Here is an 18,980-nt window from a genome sequence, read left to right on the forward strand (position 1 = left end):
ACTTAAATCTAAAAATCTGAATAAATAAATGGTGCAATGATCAAAAAAAAAGTTACATTAACCCTTTTTTATTTCTTTGGCTGAGACACTTCCATAACGTGCCGTTATCCCGGGGCGCTGGGGAGATGATGATTCTATTTTTATCAGTTTTACCGTTCTACACCCTTTTGCCACTGTTCCACTTCGCGTCTGCATTTCTGGTGTTTGAATTTCCATTGAAGTCTGGCTGGAGGAGCGTAATTCTTTGGAGCTTATCTTGTTGCTTGGGTAATTCATAGCCAGGAGAGAGCCGTTGGAGATGGCAGTCCAAGGGAACGAGGACCTCGGCTCACTTGGAGTTCATGGGCACTGAGCATTCAGCTCTCACAAGGCTTATTTGAAAACTGCAGTCTTCTCATCAAATTGGGGTGCTGGTTGTGGAAAACCATCTGCAAAATTCAGCTACGTAACTGGTGGTTGCTCACAGTGGGCTCTTACACGACTCTTTCAGATTAAAGCCCAGTCCAGAGATGCTACGAGTCTGGATTGGTTAGGATGGCTTGCTTTATCTTTCAAAGTTGTCTTGGGGCTGCCTGCATTGTTTGGGCTTTTTCTGTTGGTTTTCTTGCTGAACTGGGCTCGTAGTGAATGCTGAGTTGTGATTTCCCTGACAAGTCCTCTTCTTGGAGATTTACAGCTCAGCTGCTTTAATTTGCCAGGCTAATGCTTTGGAATGCAGGTTGACAGTCCAGATGTGAAACCTTTCTCCTCGGAAAGAAAACAAAGGATTAAATGTGTTTTAAGAGGGTTTGAAAAAATAATTTAAGACTGGGGCCCAGAACCTCACATCTGAAGTCTTGAAATACTGCTGTTAGCTGGTGATGTGAAACTTCAAAATCCAGAGACTTGAAAGTGTGTCAGCTTTGGCCAGGCTGCAGGTACCGTTGGGCTTTCGGTGCACCTGTTACTGCCTGTGTCAAAGGCTTTGTAAGACTTTCACAAAATGTCAAACAATCAAATTGTGCATCTCCATGCAGTTGGAGTGGGTTAAAGAATGGTTGGGGTGTTGCTTCTGCTAAAACGTGTAGTGAAGGAGGGATGATGGTTGGTGCTCGCTTGGAGATCATAGAATCACAGAGTGGTTTGGGTTGGAAGGGACCTCAGAGATCATATTGTTCCAACCCCCCTGCTATGGGCAGGGACACCTTCCACTACACCAGGTTGCTCAAAGCCTCATCCAACCTGGCCTTGAACACTTCCAGAGACGGGGCAGTCACAGCTTCTCTGGGCAACCTGTGCCAGTGCCTCACCACCCTCAGAGGGAAGAATTTCTTCCTTAGATCTCATCTAAATCTCCCCTCTCTCAGTTTAAAGCCATTGCCCCGTGTCCTGTCACTACATGCCCTTGTCCAAAGCCCCTCTCCAGCTTTCTTGTAGGCCCCCTTTAAGTACTGGAAGAAGGATGTCCGTCTTTCCCTGATATCCATTGGTAAAGGGAGTAGCTCGTGCTTTCTGATTTGACAAAGTGACCCCCTCAATTTCTTGAGGGAGCCTATAACTAAGATTATTCTTGTTTGCAGGGTGTATGGAGGAAGGCCCAGGTGGTGCAGGTCTGCTGCAGCGGCTGTTCACCATCATCCCCATTGCAGGGTGAAGGGTCTGACCCGAGTATGGGGATTCTCTAAAGCATGACTGAATTGGAAAAGGGTATAATAGTGGTGTTTAATGTCCAAAACATTTTTTTTTCAGAGAGAAACATAATGGCCCCAGCCAAGCCATTGAATGTGATCCTTTGTGCTCGCGAAGATTCGTACAATGCATCTATCAATTAATATCCGTTCGGGTTGCAGAATTATTTGGGTTGGAAATGATGCAGCAAGAGTTCTTTGTCCTTTCAAAGAAAAGATGAAAACATCTCTAACTTTCTCCCAGCCCATATGGAAAGAGCAGACATTAGGAGCCTGTACTACCAGATGTCTTCAAGTTGAACTCCTAGCCTCACAAGTTAAGAAGGGCAAATCTTAGAGGGCAGGTCTTTCTCAAGTTGCCTTCAGAAATATAATGAGGTAGAGATGGCAGAGCTTTGTGTTGTGATTTATTAAAACTGGGGTTGTAAAGTAAAAAGCTTGTGGCTTTTTCTTTGGAACTAATAACCCCATCGGTGTTCTCTTCTGATCAGATTTAGGAAGTCCCAAAAGACCAGTGATTTTGCAAGTGGAAGAGGCACGGTGTGTATGTTCAGTTGATATTTGTTCTTGTCAGAAAATCCTCTGCCTTTTTACCGTGTTGTGGAAAACCAGATGAGTACAAGTATGCTAAGATATGGGTTTAACAAATGACAAAAATAGCTTATGTTTTTCCTAGTGAAATATTAGGAAAGAAATTAAAATCCTGGGCTGAAAGTGCCTTTTGTAGCATCAGCGCGTTTTTTAAAAAGTGGGATGCTGTAAGTTGAGTGATTAGAAATAATGACATTGAGAATACACGCACGCAGAGCTAGGAGTTAATTTTTTGCCCTGTATGTATTCACATTCTCTCCCTTTTTTTTGAAAACGGAGTAATTTGGCTAGAGGAAACGTCGTTTGATGTGTGAACTCTTGCTGCTGCAGTAAGGCAGCGCGCTGACCTGTTCCCACACATTTGAGAGCGGTCCTTCTGCAGACGGGCGCAGCAGAAGCACAGCAAGCACTGGTAATCTCTCCAGTTTGATAAACCCTGTATTTGTGCAGCTTGATAAAGTGGAGGCTTAAGGTTTCCTTCCTGCGCTGGAGCTCGTCACGCTGGAATTCAGAACTCGTGCAGCGAGATCAAAACCAGTATTTAGCCATGGTCTTCTGAAGTGTCTTACAGACACGTTGCTTAGTGGCACTAACCCCTCAGCCTGGTGCAGCTTCTGCCAATTAATCACTTGTGCTCCTTCCAGCAAACCAACTGTAGGAAGGAGAAAATCATAGAGGAGCAGAGCAGCTGTGCAAGGGCTCCCTCTGTATAACAGCCTTTCCTTGCTCTGCAAAAATCCGCGGGCACGGAGCCACGCTAAACAGTGAGCGTTCAGCCACATCTGCAGAAAATCCATGGGAGGGCATGTGGAAAGTTGGCACAACTTTTGGTGGAAGGAAGTGGGAAGAAAGAAAATCATTAGCTAAGGCTAACTAGGATTCGTAGACTTGAGGTCGTCTTATCTGTGGAAGTTCTTCTTCCACCCCTTCTGTTGTTTTAACTGCTTCTCTGAGTAATCTGACCTTTTTCCATGACTGCAGACTTGGAATGGAGTATTTCGGAGCCATCAGCTCGAGACTTTTTTTCCTCTGCTTTTGGTCTGTTTCAGACTTCTGGGCAGGTAGGATGCAAGTAATTCCGGCCATATCAGAGGAGTGCCTTCACTGCGGTTCTTCTCATTCCTGGTATTTGCTCAGCACTGCACATGTTGTTAGATGATGTATTCCTCTTGCTAATTTAGTCAATTTACCATTGATTCCAGTAGAGCTTGATGAAGTATGTCAGCTGGAGATTAGTCCCAGGTGCCTGGGTTGACCTTAGCTTTATCAGCTGCTTTCAATACTGTAACCATGAAGCACTTGCAAGTTTTCTGGTTCCTCCCGTGATTGATAGACCAATTCTAAAGTGGCTTTCCTCCTCATTTGTGATCCAAGAGGATAATGCCATGCAGCTGTCCACAGCATGGTGCTCTTGTGGTGAATACTGTGATGCTCTGTTGGCTTATTACCAGCCTGAATGTTTATTAAAATGGCGGTTGTGTTTTGCAGGCTTGACAACTCACTAATCCGTGGTTCTGCATTTTCCTCTTCTCCAAATAACCTTGAGCAGAATTGAACAAGTCTTTTAATGCTCAGGTGAGACTGAGTTATTTTAGAAGAGGTTTAACTGCGGATTTATGGAGCGGAGAGATGGGCAGTACCTGCTGCCTGGTAGAAATAGCTTGTAGGAGTTGCAGAGGTGGTTGGTTGGCTTGAGTGTGGTTTCAGTGAACTTTCCTGGAGTTCTTGTCAGCTCCTAGATGCATAAGGGACAGGGTGGTGAAGAAAATCTTTCTGCTTGGCCTCATGACCTCTTCTGGTGTGTTCCCATCATGATGTCCCTCATCTTCATCACTTGGGTATGGGTGTGCTGAAGGGTACCATCCTTAGGGCTGTCCATTAAGATTGTTCAAGAGATTGTGTGAGCTCCTGGCCCCATCTGAGGCTAACGGAGTCTTCACATGTTTAGGGGCCAGGACTTGACCAGTGGAATTTTTTTAAATTAAATTTTGCATCTGTTGCTGCATGACGCTGGGGTTCTGGAGAGGTTATTGAGGAGGAGGAGTTCGTGGTGTTTGAGCTGCTCATCTGGAGACTGAAGATAGGATCAGCTTGGCCTGTCTGGGGGAAGGGTGCTCATCGAATTTCTAAAGTGAATTTTTGTTTAAAAAAAGGAAACAACAAAACCCATTTTCCTTGGAAGGGTGAGGGTTGATGCCAGGTCACTGGTCGGTGTGTCTGTGCCACCTGAGAGTGGCAATGCCCCTTCATAAAATGGATGAAACTGGAAGGCAAGCAGTGCCCTGCTCAAGTTTGAGTCACTCCAGTCAGCATCACGTTGGGCAATATTCCCTTTTTGCTCCTCAAACTCCAGTCCCTGTAATACTTTTGGTCTCCAGCTATGCAAGAGCACTGCTGGTCATTTTTTCCAGTCTTCCTTAATCCGCTCAGAAACCGAGCGCGCGCAATCTCCAGTTGTGGGATAATTCTGGGTCGCAGGGACCGTGGCAGCAATGACGTGTTTCACTAACTTTTAAGCTTTTTAATATGAAAAACGTGGGACGTTCTCATGGGTTGGAAATTGCGTTACCGTTAACACGTTGGGGATAGTGCGGTCCTGCTTTTTGGATTGAATTTTCTTTAATTTGAGGAGGAATGAGTTTATCCATCCTGCGCAGCCTGCTAGACGTCTCAGGAATTTCAGTATTTCTTTCTTTGAAGGCGCTCGCCGCGGAGCGGGATGGCCTCGCTCCCAGCAAAGCCGAACAATCCGGTGATTTTTCTCCTGGGGCCAAAATGACATTAGTCATTTATAACCGTCGCTTTAAATCGCCTTCGAGCTGGAGCTGTCTCGGAGGCAGGTTTTGAGAAATGAGGTTTTTTTCTTTCAAAGGTGCTTGGGAAAACTTCTGCCGGGACTCCCAAGTGACGGGGCCTTTGTCCGGGAGGAAGGAGCCGACCTCGGAGGGTGATCCATCAGCGCGCCGCCGCGTCCTTCACGGCCCCAGTTCATCAAAGAGACGTTCACAGCCCCGTCTCGCTGCCCAGCCCGGGGTCGGGCAGTCGTGATGTATGGTCGGGCTGACGGGTGGCATGCAAGCCGAGGGTGGCTTTACGGGGAGCACCTCTTGCGAGTAAACCCGTAGCAAGCAACGTGCTGGCTTTTAAGGGAGCCCTCCCATAGATGCCTTAACTCCAGTTGCTTTCAAGGTTGTGAAAATGGATGAGAATTGGGTTTTATCTCCTGGAAGAAAGGTGTCGATCTGTGACACCAGTGGGTGAGATGCTCTGTCTCACTATTTTTATTTATTTTCAATTTTTGGGGAGGACTAAGGCCTCGTTCCTTGGTACCCACAAGGATGATGTTACATTACTGTGATGGGCCCACAATTTCAGAAGTGTAGAACTAGTAACTGTCTAGTAGATCTTAAAGTGACAATAGCTGCATGGAGTATAACTAAAGTGATTTTTTTTTTTTCTTTTGAGAAATGGACTGGAAACCTAAACTTGCAGTGTTTATTAGCCAACTGGTGTTTTATGGGGAATTGCTATACCCTCTACCGTAGTGTAATTATGGCAACTGCTGTGTATTTGTAATTAAAGCTCTTGATAGCTATGGCAAAGTATTGCAGTGGTGTACAAACCTGGGCAAAGTGCGAGTTACCGAAAGGAAGCAGGGCTGAATGTTATGAAATGTTTCTGAAGGCAGTATTTTAAAAACCCTGCTTAAATTTTGGATAAAGGGAAAACAAACACATGTGGAGTCTGAAATAGCTTCTGTCCTTTCATTTTCTGCTATAAGTTTGCAGAAAACAAATACATCGTAACAGGGAAAGTGTTTTGATTGGCAGGGGCTTGTTATACAAATGTAACTAAGCTTCCAGTCTTTTAGTGCTCTGGACTTTCCTAGAGATGCAGAATTTATGATTATTTTCTCTCTTAGCAGCATTTCCTTGCTTTTTCTCCAAGTCAAGTCTGTAGAAAAATAGTTTAATTACATTGTCCCTGTAACTTGAAGATTTTGCAGGAAGTTTTGAGAGTCTGGGCTAAAAATCTCTCCGTTTGTGTTGTTAGAACACTCGGATTTTGGATTTGAATAAAAATAAGATGGTTACAAGTCCGAGGAGCCAGTGCTTGCCGTGGGCTCGGTGTGCCGGCGTAGCGAGCGGGGTGCGGTGGGCATGTGGCAGTGGTGGCTTCAGGGAATGCCCTAAATTGGAGGCAACCTTTTATAATTCTTACAAGAGGGTTTGTTGGTTTGTGTGTTTGGGTTTGTTTTTATATTAATGTCTATTTGATAACTAGGTAACTGTGCTGGTTGGCTTTAAACACGGTAAATAAAAGGAAAGGTCACTTGTTGGGAGTAAAGGGGAGGAACAAATGACCTGGCTTTACACTCGAATACTTGTAGTGAAGGAGACTTATCTCCATTATCTCCTTCCAGATAACTGGGGAAGGATACTCCAAATGCGATATCACGTGAATGTAGTTATTGCCTGCCTTATATCACTGCGAGTTCTCAACACATCTGGGCTGAGAGCAGTTCCAGTAACATTAAAGCGTACTATTTTGGTTGGCACACTGACGCTGTGGTATATGCCAATTAGTAATGGCTCTTGGAAACAGGCTGCTTTAAAACTCTCCCTGAACTATTCCCCAGAGAAATTATTCAATTAAGTACAGCTAAAATTAATGTCCATGGGTTTTGTTCGAATAAAACAAAATAAGCAGCTGGAAAAGGGAAAACTTCTCAGTGTGTGCTTTTAAAATAACAACCCTAACTAATAACTGTGCGTGCTGGAATCGATACCACTGTTTGTTTTCTCAGTGTTGCTCTTTGACTGCGAGTGATCCGATGAGGGCTACCACAGCTGATGGCCTGGGACGGTTCGTTGTCACTACCATGTATTTTCAAACCCCCATCTGCTGTCTCTGGACCTGCTTTTGAGAGGACAAAGTGTTCTGGTTTGCTCAGGGGTATCAAAAGTTTGGCCCAGATATCATCTGATATATTTTGGGATGGATGAGTGAGGCTGCGTGGCTGTGGTGTGTGGTGGAAACAGTGGTCCTGGATGTGTCCTCTTAGTCCTTGGAGCAGATGGCACGGTTTTCTGTAGCAGAACAAATAGCTTCCTCTTGTTGCAGCAAGCGTTATCCTGAAAGATGCTGAAGGTTTGATGAACCAGTGGGAGAGGGTTACACTGGAAGCATGTGCTGGTCCTTGGCCTTCTGAGCTGGGTCCTTGGGCTGCTCTTCACTTCCCAAATGCCAGGTGGAGGTTGTACGACTCTGGAGCAGTTTGTTCTTTCCACTCTGAGCATTTTTCGCTGTTACCAGGAATTCAGGGAACCAGGAGCAATCCTGGGCCTGCAGTTGTTCCCCTGCAAGGGTGCCTCAGGGTGAAGAGCTGGTGTGGCCTGGAGTTCCCAGGGAGTCTGCATGCTGGGAGAAGGGGGACCTGCTGCTGCGGTAGCCGGTGCATCATTGAGTGCCTCAAGCTACTAATGACCATGGAGGGCAGGCTGGGGCTGCTGGCCAACTTCATGGGGGAGAAGAACTATCCTTCCCTACCTCCTCTCCTGGACACAAACCAAGTCTGCCAGCTCCTGCCCCACTCTGCCTGCAGGTCCTGCAGCCCAGCTGCCCTGCATGTTGTCAGCAGAGCCATCGCCCAGCAGTGCAGGGGCAGGGAAGGGCGAGCGACAGCCTTGTGCCACCCGGACCCCAGCAGAGCTGCAGGGGAGGCAGCAGGAGGTGAGATCCCCTCCTGCCTCCCTGCAGCGCTGGGACTGCTACGTACACGTGGCACATCGTAAAACACGTTCCCAACAGGAGGCCAAAAGAGGTCTTCTGAACCTGACTGTCTCCAAGGACCATCAAGCCCCCGTAAATTAGAAGAGCTATAGAGTGAAGCAGCTGAAACAGAGGAAGAGCTGGTTTGCTCCCTTGGAGAAGGTAGTATTTTTGGGGTTGTTTTTTATATGAAGTTCTAGCAAAGAAGAGATTAAATGTCATCAGTTAAATTTGGGAAGGTGAAGGGTGGAATCTTGGTCTCTGCTTGAGATGCAGAACCCATCACAGCAGAAAGTGTCGGTGTCCCGGTGTCCTGAGCAGCACAGAGTTTGGATCAGCATGAGCACCAGTGGGATTTCGAGTGTTACCTTGGAATTGAACGGCGAGGAGAAGCCCATGACTGCACTAACACATCGCCCATGGCACGGAGAGCTGCGGGTGCCAGAGAGGCAGCAAAAACGGGGCACGGCCAGCAGCGATGGAGAGAAATGCAGATTCTTGGCTTTGTGGTTTTTTTTTTTTACTGTGTTTTTTCTCTTTTCACTCTGCCTTGACATTACAGCTGGCACATCATGCTAAGGCTTTTTGGGTTTCTGATGTCCTCACATTAGTTGCAATCTTCACTTCATACCACTGGCATTTTGAACAATGCTCGCTTTCTTATTAACATGTAATTATGGGCTTTGGACATATAGAAGTTGGCATTCAATATATGATTCATTTCTTTGGTATCTACCTCTTCTCCTGAGGCACCAGAGACCTGAAGGAGGAAGGGAAGGCCTGCTTGGCTTCTCCACTGAATTCCAGCCTTATTGTAGTTTTTTTGCATAGCATAAAATGTTATGGATTTTAGTTCTTTATGTGTTTTTCTTAAGGCTGGCTGCAGTCTTCCGTGACTCACAGTGGGGTGTACCGTGGAGATGCATTACTCATCGATAAATACTATCGAGTGATCTGGAAATTTAAATCCACGGAAAATCCAAACAATTCCAAGGAAATGTTTGGTCAGCAACGCCGTTCTGCTCAACTGCCACCGAACCCCAGATTTGTTTCTGTCTGCTTGTGCTGTATTTCACGTGGCCGTTTTTGCTTGGCTTTTGGGTTTCTCACTCCACAGACAGAATGAGTGCGACTCAAAGATGGAGTCACCAAAACCAAATGAGGCTTTTTACATGTTTTAAATTAAAAAAAAAAAATCAATTAGTGTAGAGTCATGTATGAAAGCAGAACTCTGGCTGCGCAAGAACCTGTTCTACTGCATGGGGAGAGACGTTCATCCTTCCTGGGGACTTCATGAGTTAAGGAGAATGATTGAAAAGAAAAATAAATCCCATGCCTTCAGAAAGTTGGCGCAGCTGTGTGGGGCATGGGTAGGAAGAGGGAGATGTAGGGTGGAAAGGCAACCAGATCATTTTCCTGCTCTTGAGTGGAGAAAAAGCAGGAAAAAACTCACATGATTTCCTGCAAAATAAAATACAGAGTTCTTCCAAGTGACCCAGCTCTCTGGCTGTGCCACCACCTGGCTTTCACTCCCTTCGTGACCTGATTCAGGTTTCTCCGTACCGAGTTGCCTTTCTCATGAGCTCCTTAACAGGAGAAACAGCAAGGAGGGCTCTGGGGTTCGGTGCCTTGGTTCGTGGCGTCCTGGTGAGGAGAGCGACAGCATCCATAGCTGTTGGAGAGGATCATCTCCACGTCTGTGTGCTGCACTTCATGCTGTGACTTGCAATCCCATAAATTCTGCCTCCTTTGGTTAAACCGGGCAGCAGTGCCACGTGTGCTGTAGCTCGCTGCTGTGCCACCCATGTAGGGGAAGATGCAATATGAATTTTGTGTCTTCGGTGTGATCTCATGACCTGGCAGTTGACTTGCACCTCTGTCTTGAGCAGAGCAGGGCTGGTGAGGTCTTGGCACCGGGATTGGAAAGGGAGGAAAGGTGGAGTGGCTGAAGGGGCTGGAAAAGGGGCTTTTGTTCTCTGGAAACGTTTGGGCTTCTTGTTTTAGAATCATAGAATCATAGAATCGTTAGGGCTGGAAGGGACCTTCAAAGGTCATCTAGTCCAACCCCCCTGCAAGGAACAGGGATATCTCCAACTAGATCAGGTTGCTCAGGGCCTCATCCAACCGGGCCTTGAACGTCTCCAGGGATGGAGCATCCACCACCTCTCTGGGCAACCTGTTCCAGTGTTCTACAACTCTCATGGTAAAAAATTTTTTCCTAATATCCAACCTGAATCTAGCTCCCTCTATTTTAAAACCATTACCCCTTGTCCTATCACAACTGGCCCTCCTGAACAGCCTCTCCCCATCTTTCTTGTAGGCCCCCTTGAGGTACTGGAAGACTGCTATAAGGTCACCCCGGAGCCTCCTCTTCTCCAGGCTGAACAGCCCCAACTCTTTCAGCCTGTCCTCATAGGAAAGGTGCTCCAGCCCTCTTATCATCTTCGTGGCCCTCCTCTGGACCCTCTCCAACTGGTCCATGTCCTTCTTATGTTGGGGACTCCAGAACTGGACACAGTACTCCAAGTGAGGTCTCACGAGGGCAGAGTAGAGGGGGAGAATCACCTCCCTCAACCTGCTGGCCACGCTCCTCTTGATGCAGCCCCTTTTGTTGTCATTTGCGAGCTGGAAGCTGGTGATTCGCTTCAAGCTGATCAGGGATGTGTTTCAGCATAACGGGCGGCAGCGAGGGGGGAAACCACTGAAGGTCCAAGCGTGCAGAGTGCTCCGGGATGTCCTGTTTTTATCATCTGTCAAACAGTTTTTCATTGGAAACTGTTCCCTTGGACAACTCCTGACCAGCTGTAGAAAGACTTGATGGCTGAGTTGACACAGAAGATGGGGCTGCCAGAGAAGTCCGGTTTCAAGCCCATCGGAAGCGGTGTTAGAAACATCAACAGAGAAGTTGGGGATACGGGAAAGGCAGATGGTGGTCGTGATGGAGCACCTGTGGTCTCTGGGTGTGCTGCTGGACAGGAGCGCGGGCAAACCCGGTGCCTGGAGCTCACAGCCTCTTTGGGGAGGGGTGGAGGAGAAAAGCAGAAGGCTCCGTTTGGACACAGCATGCTGCTCCTGCACCTGGCTGGGGTTCAGCTCAGGGTTCGCGTTCCCATCCCGCGCCAGAGCCCAGCTGTAGGATGATGTATGGCCGCTTCCCGGAGAGATGACTTACGGCTCGAACGGGTGGGATTCTCGTCTCACGGGAGGCTCTGAAATTATCCATGCCGTGGCTGGAGAGAAGCAGAACCAGCTTTTTTGGGGAAGGCATCGGTGGTTTTAGCAATTAAAACAGAACATTTCTGGTTTTCATTGCAGCAGCAAAGTCTTCGAAGGAAAATGGATATGAAGAATGAGCTTTTTTTCCTGAGAATTTCCTAGGATTATGTACCATTTATTCTGCTGAGTGTTTTATTGTCTGTCTTCTATTGGTGTCCTTTGCATAAATATTTGTTTTTCTAGCTATTAGCAGATGTGATTTTGAAGATGTATGTAAATACATCCTTACTGCTGCTACTGGGTTATTGTTCCAGTGCAATTTCAGGAAAGGTTTTTACGTTCCGGTAGTGACTTTTAGCATGGTCCTTGTGAACACACACACACGCACATGGATGGACCCCAGAAATCAGTAGCAGCAAAATGTGACAGTAGTGTGACGTAGAATACAACTATTTAATTCAGAGATACTACAAAGATCATCTTTCTCTTAATGTATCTCTTAATGTATCGTTTGAGACCGCGAAGCCAAACATGGTAGAGTGGAAGGTGCTTACGAGCCAGGGTTCATCCATGTCAGCAAAAATTTGGAAAGAAATATTTAATGCTTACATACTCACATCTCAGAGTAGTTTGGTGCTGATCTGGGTCAGTCAACAGATTCCTGGTTCTTCAGAAGTGGACTGGGCACTGGTAGTGCTTCAGCTGGCTGCGACCAGTGAAGCGACTCAACGAGTGATTTTTCTGGAACACTTTGTGTCCAGCTGCAGCTGAGAAGCTTTAATTTTCAGGCTGTGATAGCTGATGCAGCGACAAGTTCTGATCTGGTGAAATGATTTTTGTGTTTGTTTTTATGGGTAAAAATGCGTTTGAAGTTTAATGCAAAATATTAAACGAAATCCAAAATGTATTTGGATTTGGTTTTTAAAAAAAATAAACAGAAGGAACTTTTCCTTGCTTTGCTCACGCTTTTTCCAGTGCACACCTCTCTCCTCCCCAGAAGTTAGAATTAATGTTGGACTGACCGTTTCCAGCCTCTCCCACCCCTTCCATGGGGATGCTTCTTCCACCTCTTCCGACCTGGACCCGCGCTCAGCCTGGCTGCTCTGCGTTGCTCCAAAACACATGTTCCCTAAGATCAAAACCGCCGCTGTGGGTTTTTTAACCAAAAAAAAAAAGCCCTCGAATATTTCAGAATATATCAACCTAGGTTTTTTCTGTCATCCCCTTGCTTTGCTGTTTCCTCGTTGCGTGCTTTCTTTGCTTGTAAATCCCCTGCGTGGAATTCATCCCGATTTCCTGACGGGCTGCCCGTGCCCTCTCCGTCTTGGGGTCCTGTGGCCAGAGGAGCAAGGGCAGGACTGCAGACAGGCGTATGTCCACAAAATGAAGACCTTCCGTGATTTTTGTCCTGGCTTAAGGTATGCACGTATTGATCTCAAATCTCTAAACCCCACTGCTCCTTTTGCCATGTGATATACACCAGGCTTCTGATGAAATCCTGCCCTTTTGAGGGCTCCAGCCCAAATTTTATAACCTTGATCACCAGGAAAAGCACAGGGATTTGTAGAGATGGGTTTTCGGGGACGAGGTGAGGACCTACCTCTGCCTTCTTGTAGAACCCTGCTGCTTTCATGCTTGACCTGTTTGGCTGCCTCATCTGCTGGAGAGCTTGGAAGCCAGCGTACCTGCCTGGCTGGGACGTGCGTGCAAGGACCAGCAAGGCTGTGACACCAGTTTTCAAGCAGAAGTCCTCACTGATACAGGAGGTCCTGTCTGAGCTCATCTCCAACAGATGAGCAGCCTTCAAAGTTCTCTCGCCTCAGCTGGGCTTAAATTACTCAGATTTTAGTACTAAGGTTGTGAAGGAGGTTTCATCTTCTGCTCCAAGATCTTGCTTCACCGGAGGAACACCTTGGCTAAATTTACATCCCTGGTTTAATTGTGGTTTGCAGTGCAGTGTTACAGAACCGTCCTTTGTCAGGTCACTGGCAGCCCTTCAGCAGTCAGCCTGCTCTGCCCGTCTGCTCCCTCGCAGCGGGGGAGCCTCGCTCCTTCCCCTTTTCCAGCTTTCTCTCTCCGTTGTGTTTTTTTTTAAAGTCCTTGCATAGTCAGATAAATGGGGAAAAAAATTTTTCATCCTGAATGTAATAGTCAGCTTGAAGGGCAAAGGGGGTTGCGGGTGGGTCATCTATCAGAAGAGGTGGACCTCGGGAGCCTGCTGAGAGCTAACGTGGAGTTGTCAGTGCTCTAAAGACTTTCTTAGCCGTGGAGTTGGTTTTCTCTGGCAGCACCTCTGCCTGCCTTAGAAGTTCATTTGTAGTGTTCAGCTCTGCCTTCTACAGCACGTGTTTCTGTTGCGTTTCCTTTGCTTGAGAGTGGGGATAAATACTTGGATTTACATGGAGGTGGAGAGCTGCTCTGAACTCGAGTGTCACCACGACAGCGTGTTGATGGGGGTAGAGGGGTGGATGTTTCCATGCGGGGTGTTGGTGGGCGTAGAGGGGTGGATGGATGTTTCCATGCAGGGTGTTGGTACTTGCAAGGGTCCCTGTTCCCCTGGGGAACCTGTTGGTCCAGGATTTTGATTGAGCTGGTGGTGGGGTAAGAACCTCCCTGTGCTTTCTCCCCATGCCAGCCCCAGCACAGCGTTGGAGGGGAAGATGCTGCTCAGACCTCCTGGTTGTTCCATGCACGCCCCAACACTTCTCCTGGTTTTACTGGCACCTTGCATCAAAGGACTGATTGCTTGTTGAGCTTTGGGCTACGTGCTTGACCTAGTCCCCTGAAACCTGACCGTATCTAGAGTCATTTAGGTACTGAGAAACACTTCTCCCAAGCTGTCCAGTCCAGTTCTTTGGTTCAGAAACGGCTCTTGCCAGTTGGTCTGATGAGGGAATGGCTCGTGCAGGGGGATGGGAGAGGAGAGGCTCTAGATATAATCCCAATTGCAACGCCTTAGGCTTTGAAATGATGACAGAACATTTTCCTGCTCGCATTTGTTCTCATTTAGCTACAGCTTGTTCACCAGGATGTTTTTCAAGGAGGGTCTGGTCAGTGTTGGCAAAGGAAAGTCTCTTTATTTCCCAAGCGTGCTTATCATTTTGTCCTTGACAACGATGGGAACTTTCGGCACTTTTTTTTTCATTTAGAGGCAAACATGAGAAAAGCTGCCTCTGCAGGCAGCATTGTACTGGTTTTCCTGTGTGCTGAATCACGCAAGACAGATAAAGTTTCCCCAAAAATGTTGTTAGCTTTGCAGATGTTGGACCTGGGAAAGTTGAGTGAGAGGGGGAGGAGATTAATATCTGAATAAATCTTCCAGTTCAAGTAAAATACCTGCTGTCACTTGGGAAAATGTGTTTTGGTGTAGGATAAACAATAAAATCTGGGGAATTTTATAAACAATTTCACAAACATGCAGAGTTGGAGTCTGGAATAGAGCAGTGTTGGTGGGGTGATGTTAGTTAACTGCAGGAGTGGTGAATGGTTTGGATCTACGGGATAAAACGGAGACGGCTCACATGGAGAAGCAGTTGATGGTTGCTCTCTGCTCTCTCTTCATGTGAATTCTTAGACGGTTGAGGCTGAAGAACGTGAATCAGGAGCTCATGTTTTAAGAAAAATGTGTGTTTCCATAGTGAGATGTTTTAGATGCTGATGTCACTTTACACAGGGATTCACTGGAGATGACAGAGGGCTTGTGGGGCAGACTTAAAAAGCATGCAGGAAAAGGGTGATGCTTAGATCTCCCAACTCGCCAGGAGAGTAGGACCTTCGTGCTACATATGCCTTTGAAAATTTACTTTGTGTCTGCAGAAATCTTATTTATCTTTGATTTTTTTTGTCATTCATATGTACGATGAAACTGGTTTTATCTCTGTATCTAGAGCGACGCCTGGTACTTGGTAAGATTTGAGGACCCTGCATAATAACACCTTTTGCTGGAAGAAGGTGAACCGTGGAGGAAACTGTTCTCTTCCAAGCGCGGGTACAAACCCCATGGCCCGCAAAGGTGTGCAGGTGTCCTGAGAAGCTGCAAGAACTGATGTCACATATTGGCACTGCCCTTGCAAACGTGAGGTTTCCTTCTAGTGTCACAGGGAAGTTTTGGAAGTGGGAGGAATGCCCTCTTCAGTGTCATCCCCCTTGTTCCTAGTAGGAATATTTGGGAAATCTCTTATTTGAAGGAATACAGTCAAAACAATAAAGATTGATCTTATAGCAGCCTTCCAGTACTTAAAGGGGGCCTACAGGAAAGCTGGAGGGGGACTTTTTACAAGGGTGTGTAGTGACAGGACACGGGGCAATGGCTTTAAACTGAAAGAGGGGAGATTTCGATGGGATCTAAGGAAGAAATTTTTTACATTGAGGGTGGTGAGGCACTGGCACAGGTTGCCCAGAGAAGCTGTGGCTGCCCCATCCCTGGAAGTGTTCAAGGCCAGGTTGGATGAGGCTTTGGGCAACCTGGTGTAGTGGAGGGTGTCCCTGCCTGTGGCAGGGGGGTTGGAACTAGATGGTCTTTGAGGTCTCTTCCAACCCAAACCATTCTGTGATTCTATAATAAGGGCCCTGTCCTGTCGATGGGACTTGTTTTCCTTAACCCTCAGCCAGCATGTGTACAGGGTTATGATGCATAAAAATAAACCAAATATTAGTATATCTTGCTAACTGAACACTGTGTGCTCTAACTTTGACTTTTACTTCCATTAAACCTTGTCCAGAGACGCAGCGGTAGGGTCTGCCGGGGAGGAAACGGTTGGAGAAGGCAGCCCCCGCCAGCTGGCACGGCTGCGGTCCCCGACCCCATCTCAAAAGGCAGACTAGATTTATTAAGACAGTGATTGATCGTGGGGAAAGTGCTAGAAGTGTAACCAGAGCGAGATGCTTTGCAGTAGCATTCGGGTTTTGGCTGCTGTCCTCCTCCTGATTTATCATGCACAAAAAAAGCCATTCCTACCTGCAGAGTGGAGAGCGACTCGAACACGGTGCATCCGTACACCCAGCAAGAAGCACCGGCTGCGCGTTGCGGGAAAATCAGAGCGTAACGGTCAGCAAGAAGGAAATTTCGTGCCTGGACGTGGCTTTTAATTTTCAGTGTGAAAAAACCTCAACCCGTCAACCACTCTTGGTTTAAATGAAGCCTTTTACCTGATCTGATTCCCGTGACAAAATTTAAGTCATCGGTTGCATGAGGTTGGCTTGACATTTTCCTTCCCCCTCTGTTGAAAACAGACATAGGAGAAACTTTGCTCACTGTCCTGTTCCCCAGGATCACTTGGGCTACAAGCAGAGCTGCCGTCCGTACACCTCAGTACTTCTGGGGAATGCTCTGAAAAGCCTTTACAAAGATTCTGAACGTGTGTCAATGACTGTGTAACAGCCAAGTGTTGAGATGCTCCATTCCAGGGACCGAAATTTCAGATTTCCTGCAACATATGCACGAATTCTCTTACTTTGGCTACTGTTTTGTGGCTGCCATCATCTTACGCTCCGTGGCTACTTAGGCTGATCCCGCTGTTTCAGGCTGTATTTTTTCTCCCTCTATTCTTGCAGTGGAGGAGTGCACTGAATCCGAAGTCAAAGTCTCTTGTGTAGTATTTCCCAGGATTTGGACCTTTCAGCACGTGTGGAGCACTGGTCTGTCATACTGGAAAAGGAAAGGGTGCAGCTGTTTTCCATTTTGGAGCCTCCAGCAGGCGCGTGCTTGTTGAGCAGCGATGCTGCAGGGCTTCGAGATTAATCATAGATTAATATCATAGATTAATGCTCATGTTTCTCTTTCCTCAGAGATCATCGATGACCTCACTAACCTGGTTGAAAGCACGGACAACAAACTTCGCGACCAGACGCGGCACGTGAAGATGGTGGACAAGAAGTCAGCGTCCTGTGGTAGGAAATGACTTGAGCACAAACCCTACACTGTGGTTAAGTGATGAGAGAGTAGCTTAGCGCTCAGAGGCTGGTGCAGTGTGCTCCCCCTGGGGACAACTTCTTCTAAAAGTTAAAAAAAAAAGCCCAAATAACCTCCCCAAACTCAACTGGGACTTCAGCTGACGTTGGAGGTTTTACTCACTGCGCTTGCTGTGTCTTGGTACATTGAACGCTTGCTGTGTCTTGGTACATTGAACTTCCTTAAGCCATTTGACTCCAGCGTCGCACGATGTTCTGATGGGAAATCGTAGCACTGTATGGAATTAGTGGTGCGTGTTAATTAGCTTTAAAAAACCCAACTTGCTAGCTACCAGCTCTCACAAACCGGTCACAACAGGGGATGATGGTGGTGTCCTACAGGAATGTGTTCTCCTTGCTGGTGACTCTTCAAGCTGAGCTCGAGCTCACAAAGCTGAATTGGTTTCCCTTTCCGTACCACCAAAGGGAGGTTCTACAGGTCAAGGAAGCCAATGCAGGTTCCTCTGTGGGATGAAGAGCTGAGGGTTTGATAGCGATGGCTGTGGGAGGATGCTGTGGGTGACGGCCAAAAATGTCTTTATCTTGAGAGGATGAGTGATGGAGGAGTGAAGTCCATGGGGAGGTGGTGGTAGTGAGATGCTTCAGGAAGCAGCCTGTCCGGTTCTGGTGTCCGTGGGTCATTTATGCCGTACTGGAAGACTCAAAATGCTAACAAGACTAGTTTGTGCTCTGTGGAAATTTGACTTATAGTCAGAAGTTAATGAAATTTGGCTCGTGTAGTTTAGTAAGAGAAAGTTGGGAGGTGACTGTTTCTGGCTGGTGGGGAACTTCTATCCTGTGGAGTGATGATCTGGCAGCAAAAGCGACTGCGCTCAGCTGGCAGTGAGACATTTTTCGAGTGCCGAGGATATATTTCAAGGATTTCTGTAGTTTTCTATCAGCGCTAACTTTTTGAAAGCTTGGTTGATACAGGTTGATTAAAATCTGTGGCCTTTTCGGGATGTTGAAGTTGACTTCTCAGAGGTGTGTGTCTACGATTTCTCTCACACCGACCACGGACAGAATTCAAGGTGTGACCGCAGAGTTCCCAACTGACTTTTTGATTTGAGATCTTTAATGTTGACACAAGACAGAGTTAATCTACAAATAATTGCATTTGAATGGTGCCGAGTACCCCGTGTGCCTTTGGATTTCCTCCGTAATTCCTGCGTTTCCGTTTTCTGCACGAGTCCGGGGAAGCGCGACGCGAAACGCCTGCGCAGGGCAGGCGGTGGATCCCGTTTCATACAGGACAACTGCTCCTTCCTTAGGTATTTCTCCCCCTTTTTTGGGTTTCTTGTGCAAACGCAGCCCCTGGCCAACGTTGCTGGGTGACAAGCCCAACTCTTTAACTCCGAAGCCTGTGGTGGCTGCGCTGGGGGATTTGGGAGGAGGAGGAGGAGGAGGATGGGAGAGGCGAAGGCTGGGAGAATCCTGGGCCGGATTCCTTTGAGGGGTGACCTCTCTCACCCTTTCCACATTGAAAAACATTTTTCTGCAAGGGGTGGTGAGAAGCACTGCCTCTCGGAGCCTGTTCCCTCTGCTCCCGTAGGTCTTCCTGTGTTTGCATAACAATTTGGGCATATGTAAACACGGGATTGCCTCAGATAGCCAGTTTGCTCTGCCTGAGCATGAGTTTTAGAACAATAATGTTGGAAGACACAGGCTGTAACAGCATTCTTCCCATCTCTTTTCCACCCTTATCCCTGCCGCTGAAAACTAACCGATGTATTAAGATCCAAAAACCCCTCCGCGTGCGTACAATTATTCTTTGAGCAAAGCCAA

The 18,980-nt window shown here is 47.1% G+C and overlaps 1 protein-coding gene across 1 annotated transcript in view; it reads left to right on the top strand.

Moving 5' to 3' along the window:
* The window catches only part of STX8 (syntaxin 8), a 110,439-nt gene that overhangs the window by 50,837 nt on the left and 40,622 nt on the right, over positions 1-18,980 (top strand). Inside the window, exon 7 of the mRNA XM_086624065.1 lies at positions 17,034-17,135. Coding sequence (XP_086480191.1) covers positions 17,034-17,135 — 102 coding nt within the window. The remainder of the gene's footprint in view (positions 1-17,033; positions 17,136-18,980) is intronic.

Source organism: Tauraco erythrolophus, chromosome 20, assembly GCF_009769465.1.
Source record: "Tauraco erythrolophus isolate bTauEry1 chromosome 20, bTauEry1.pri, whole genome shotgun sequence".
NCBI lineage: Eukaryota > Metazoa > Chordata > Aves > Musophagiformes > Musophagidae > Tauraco > Tauraco erythrolophus.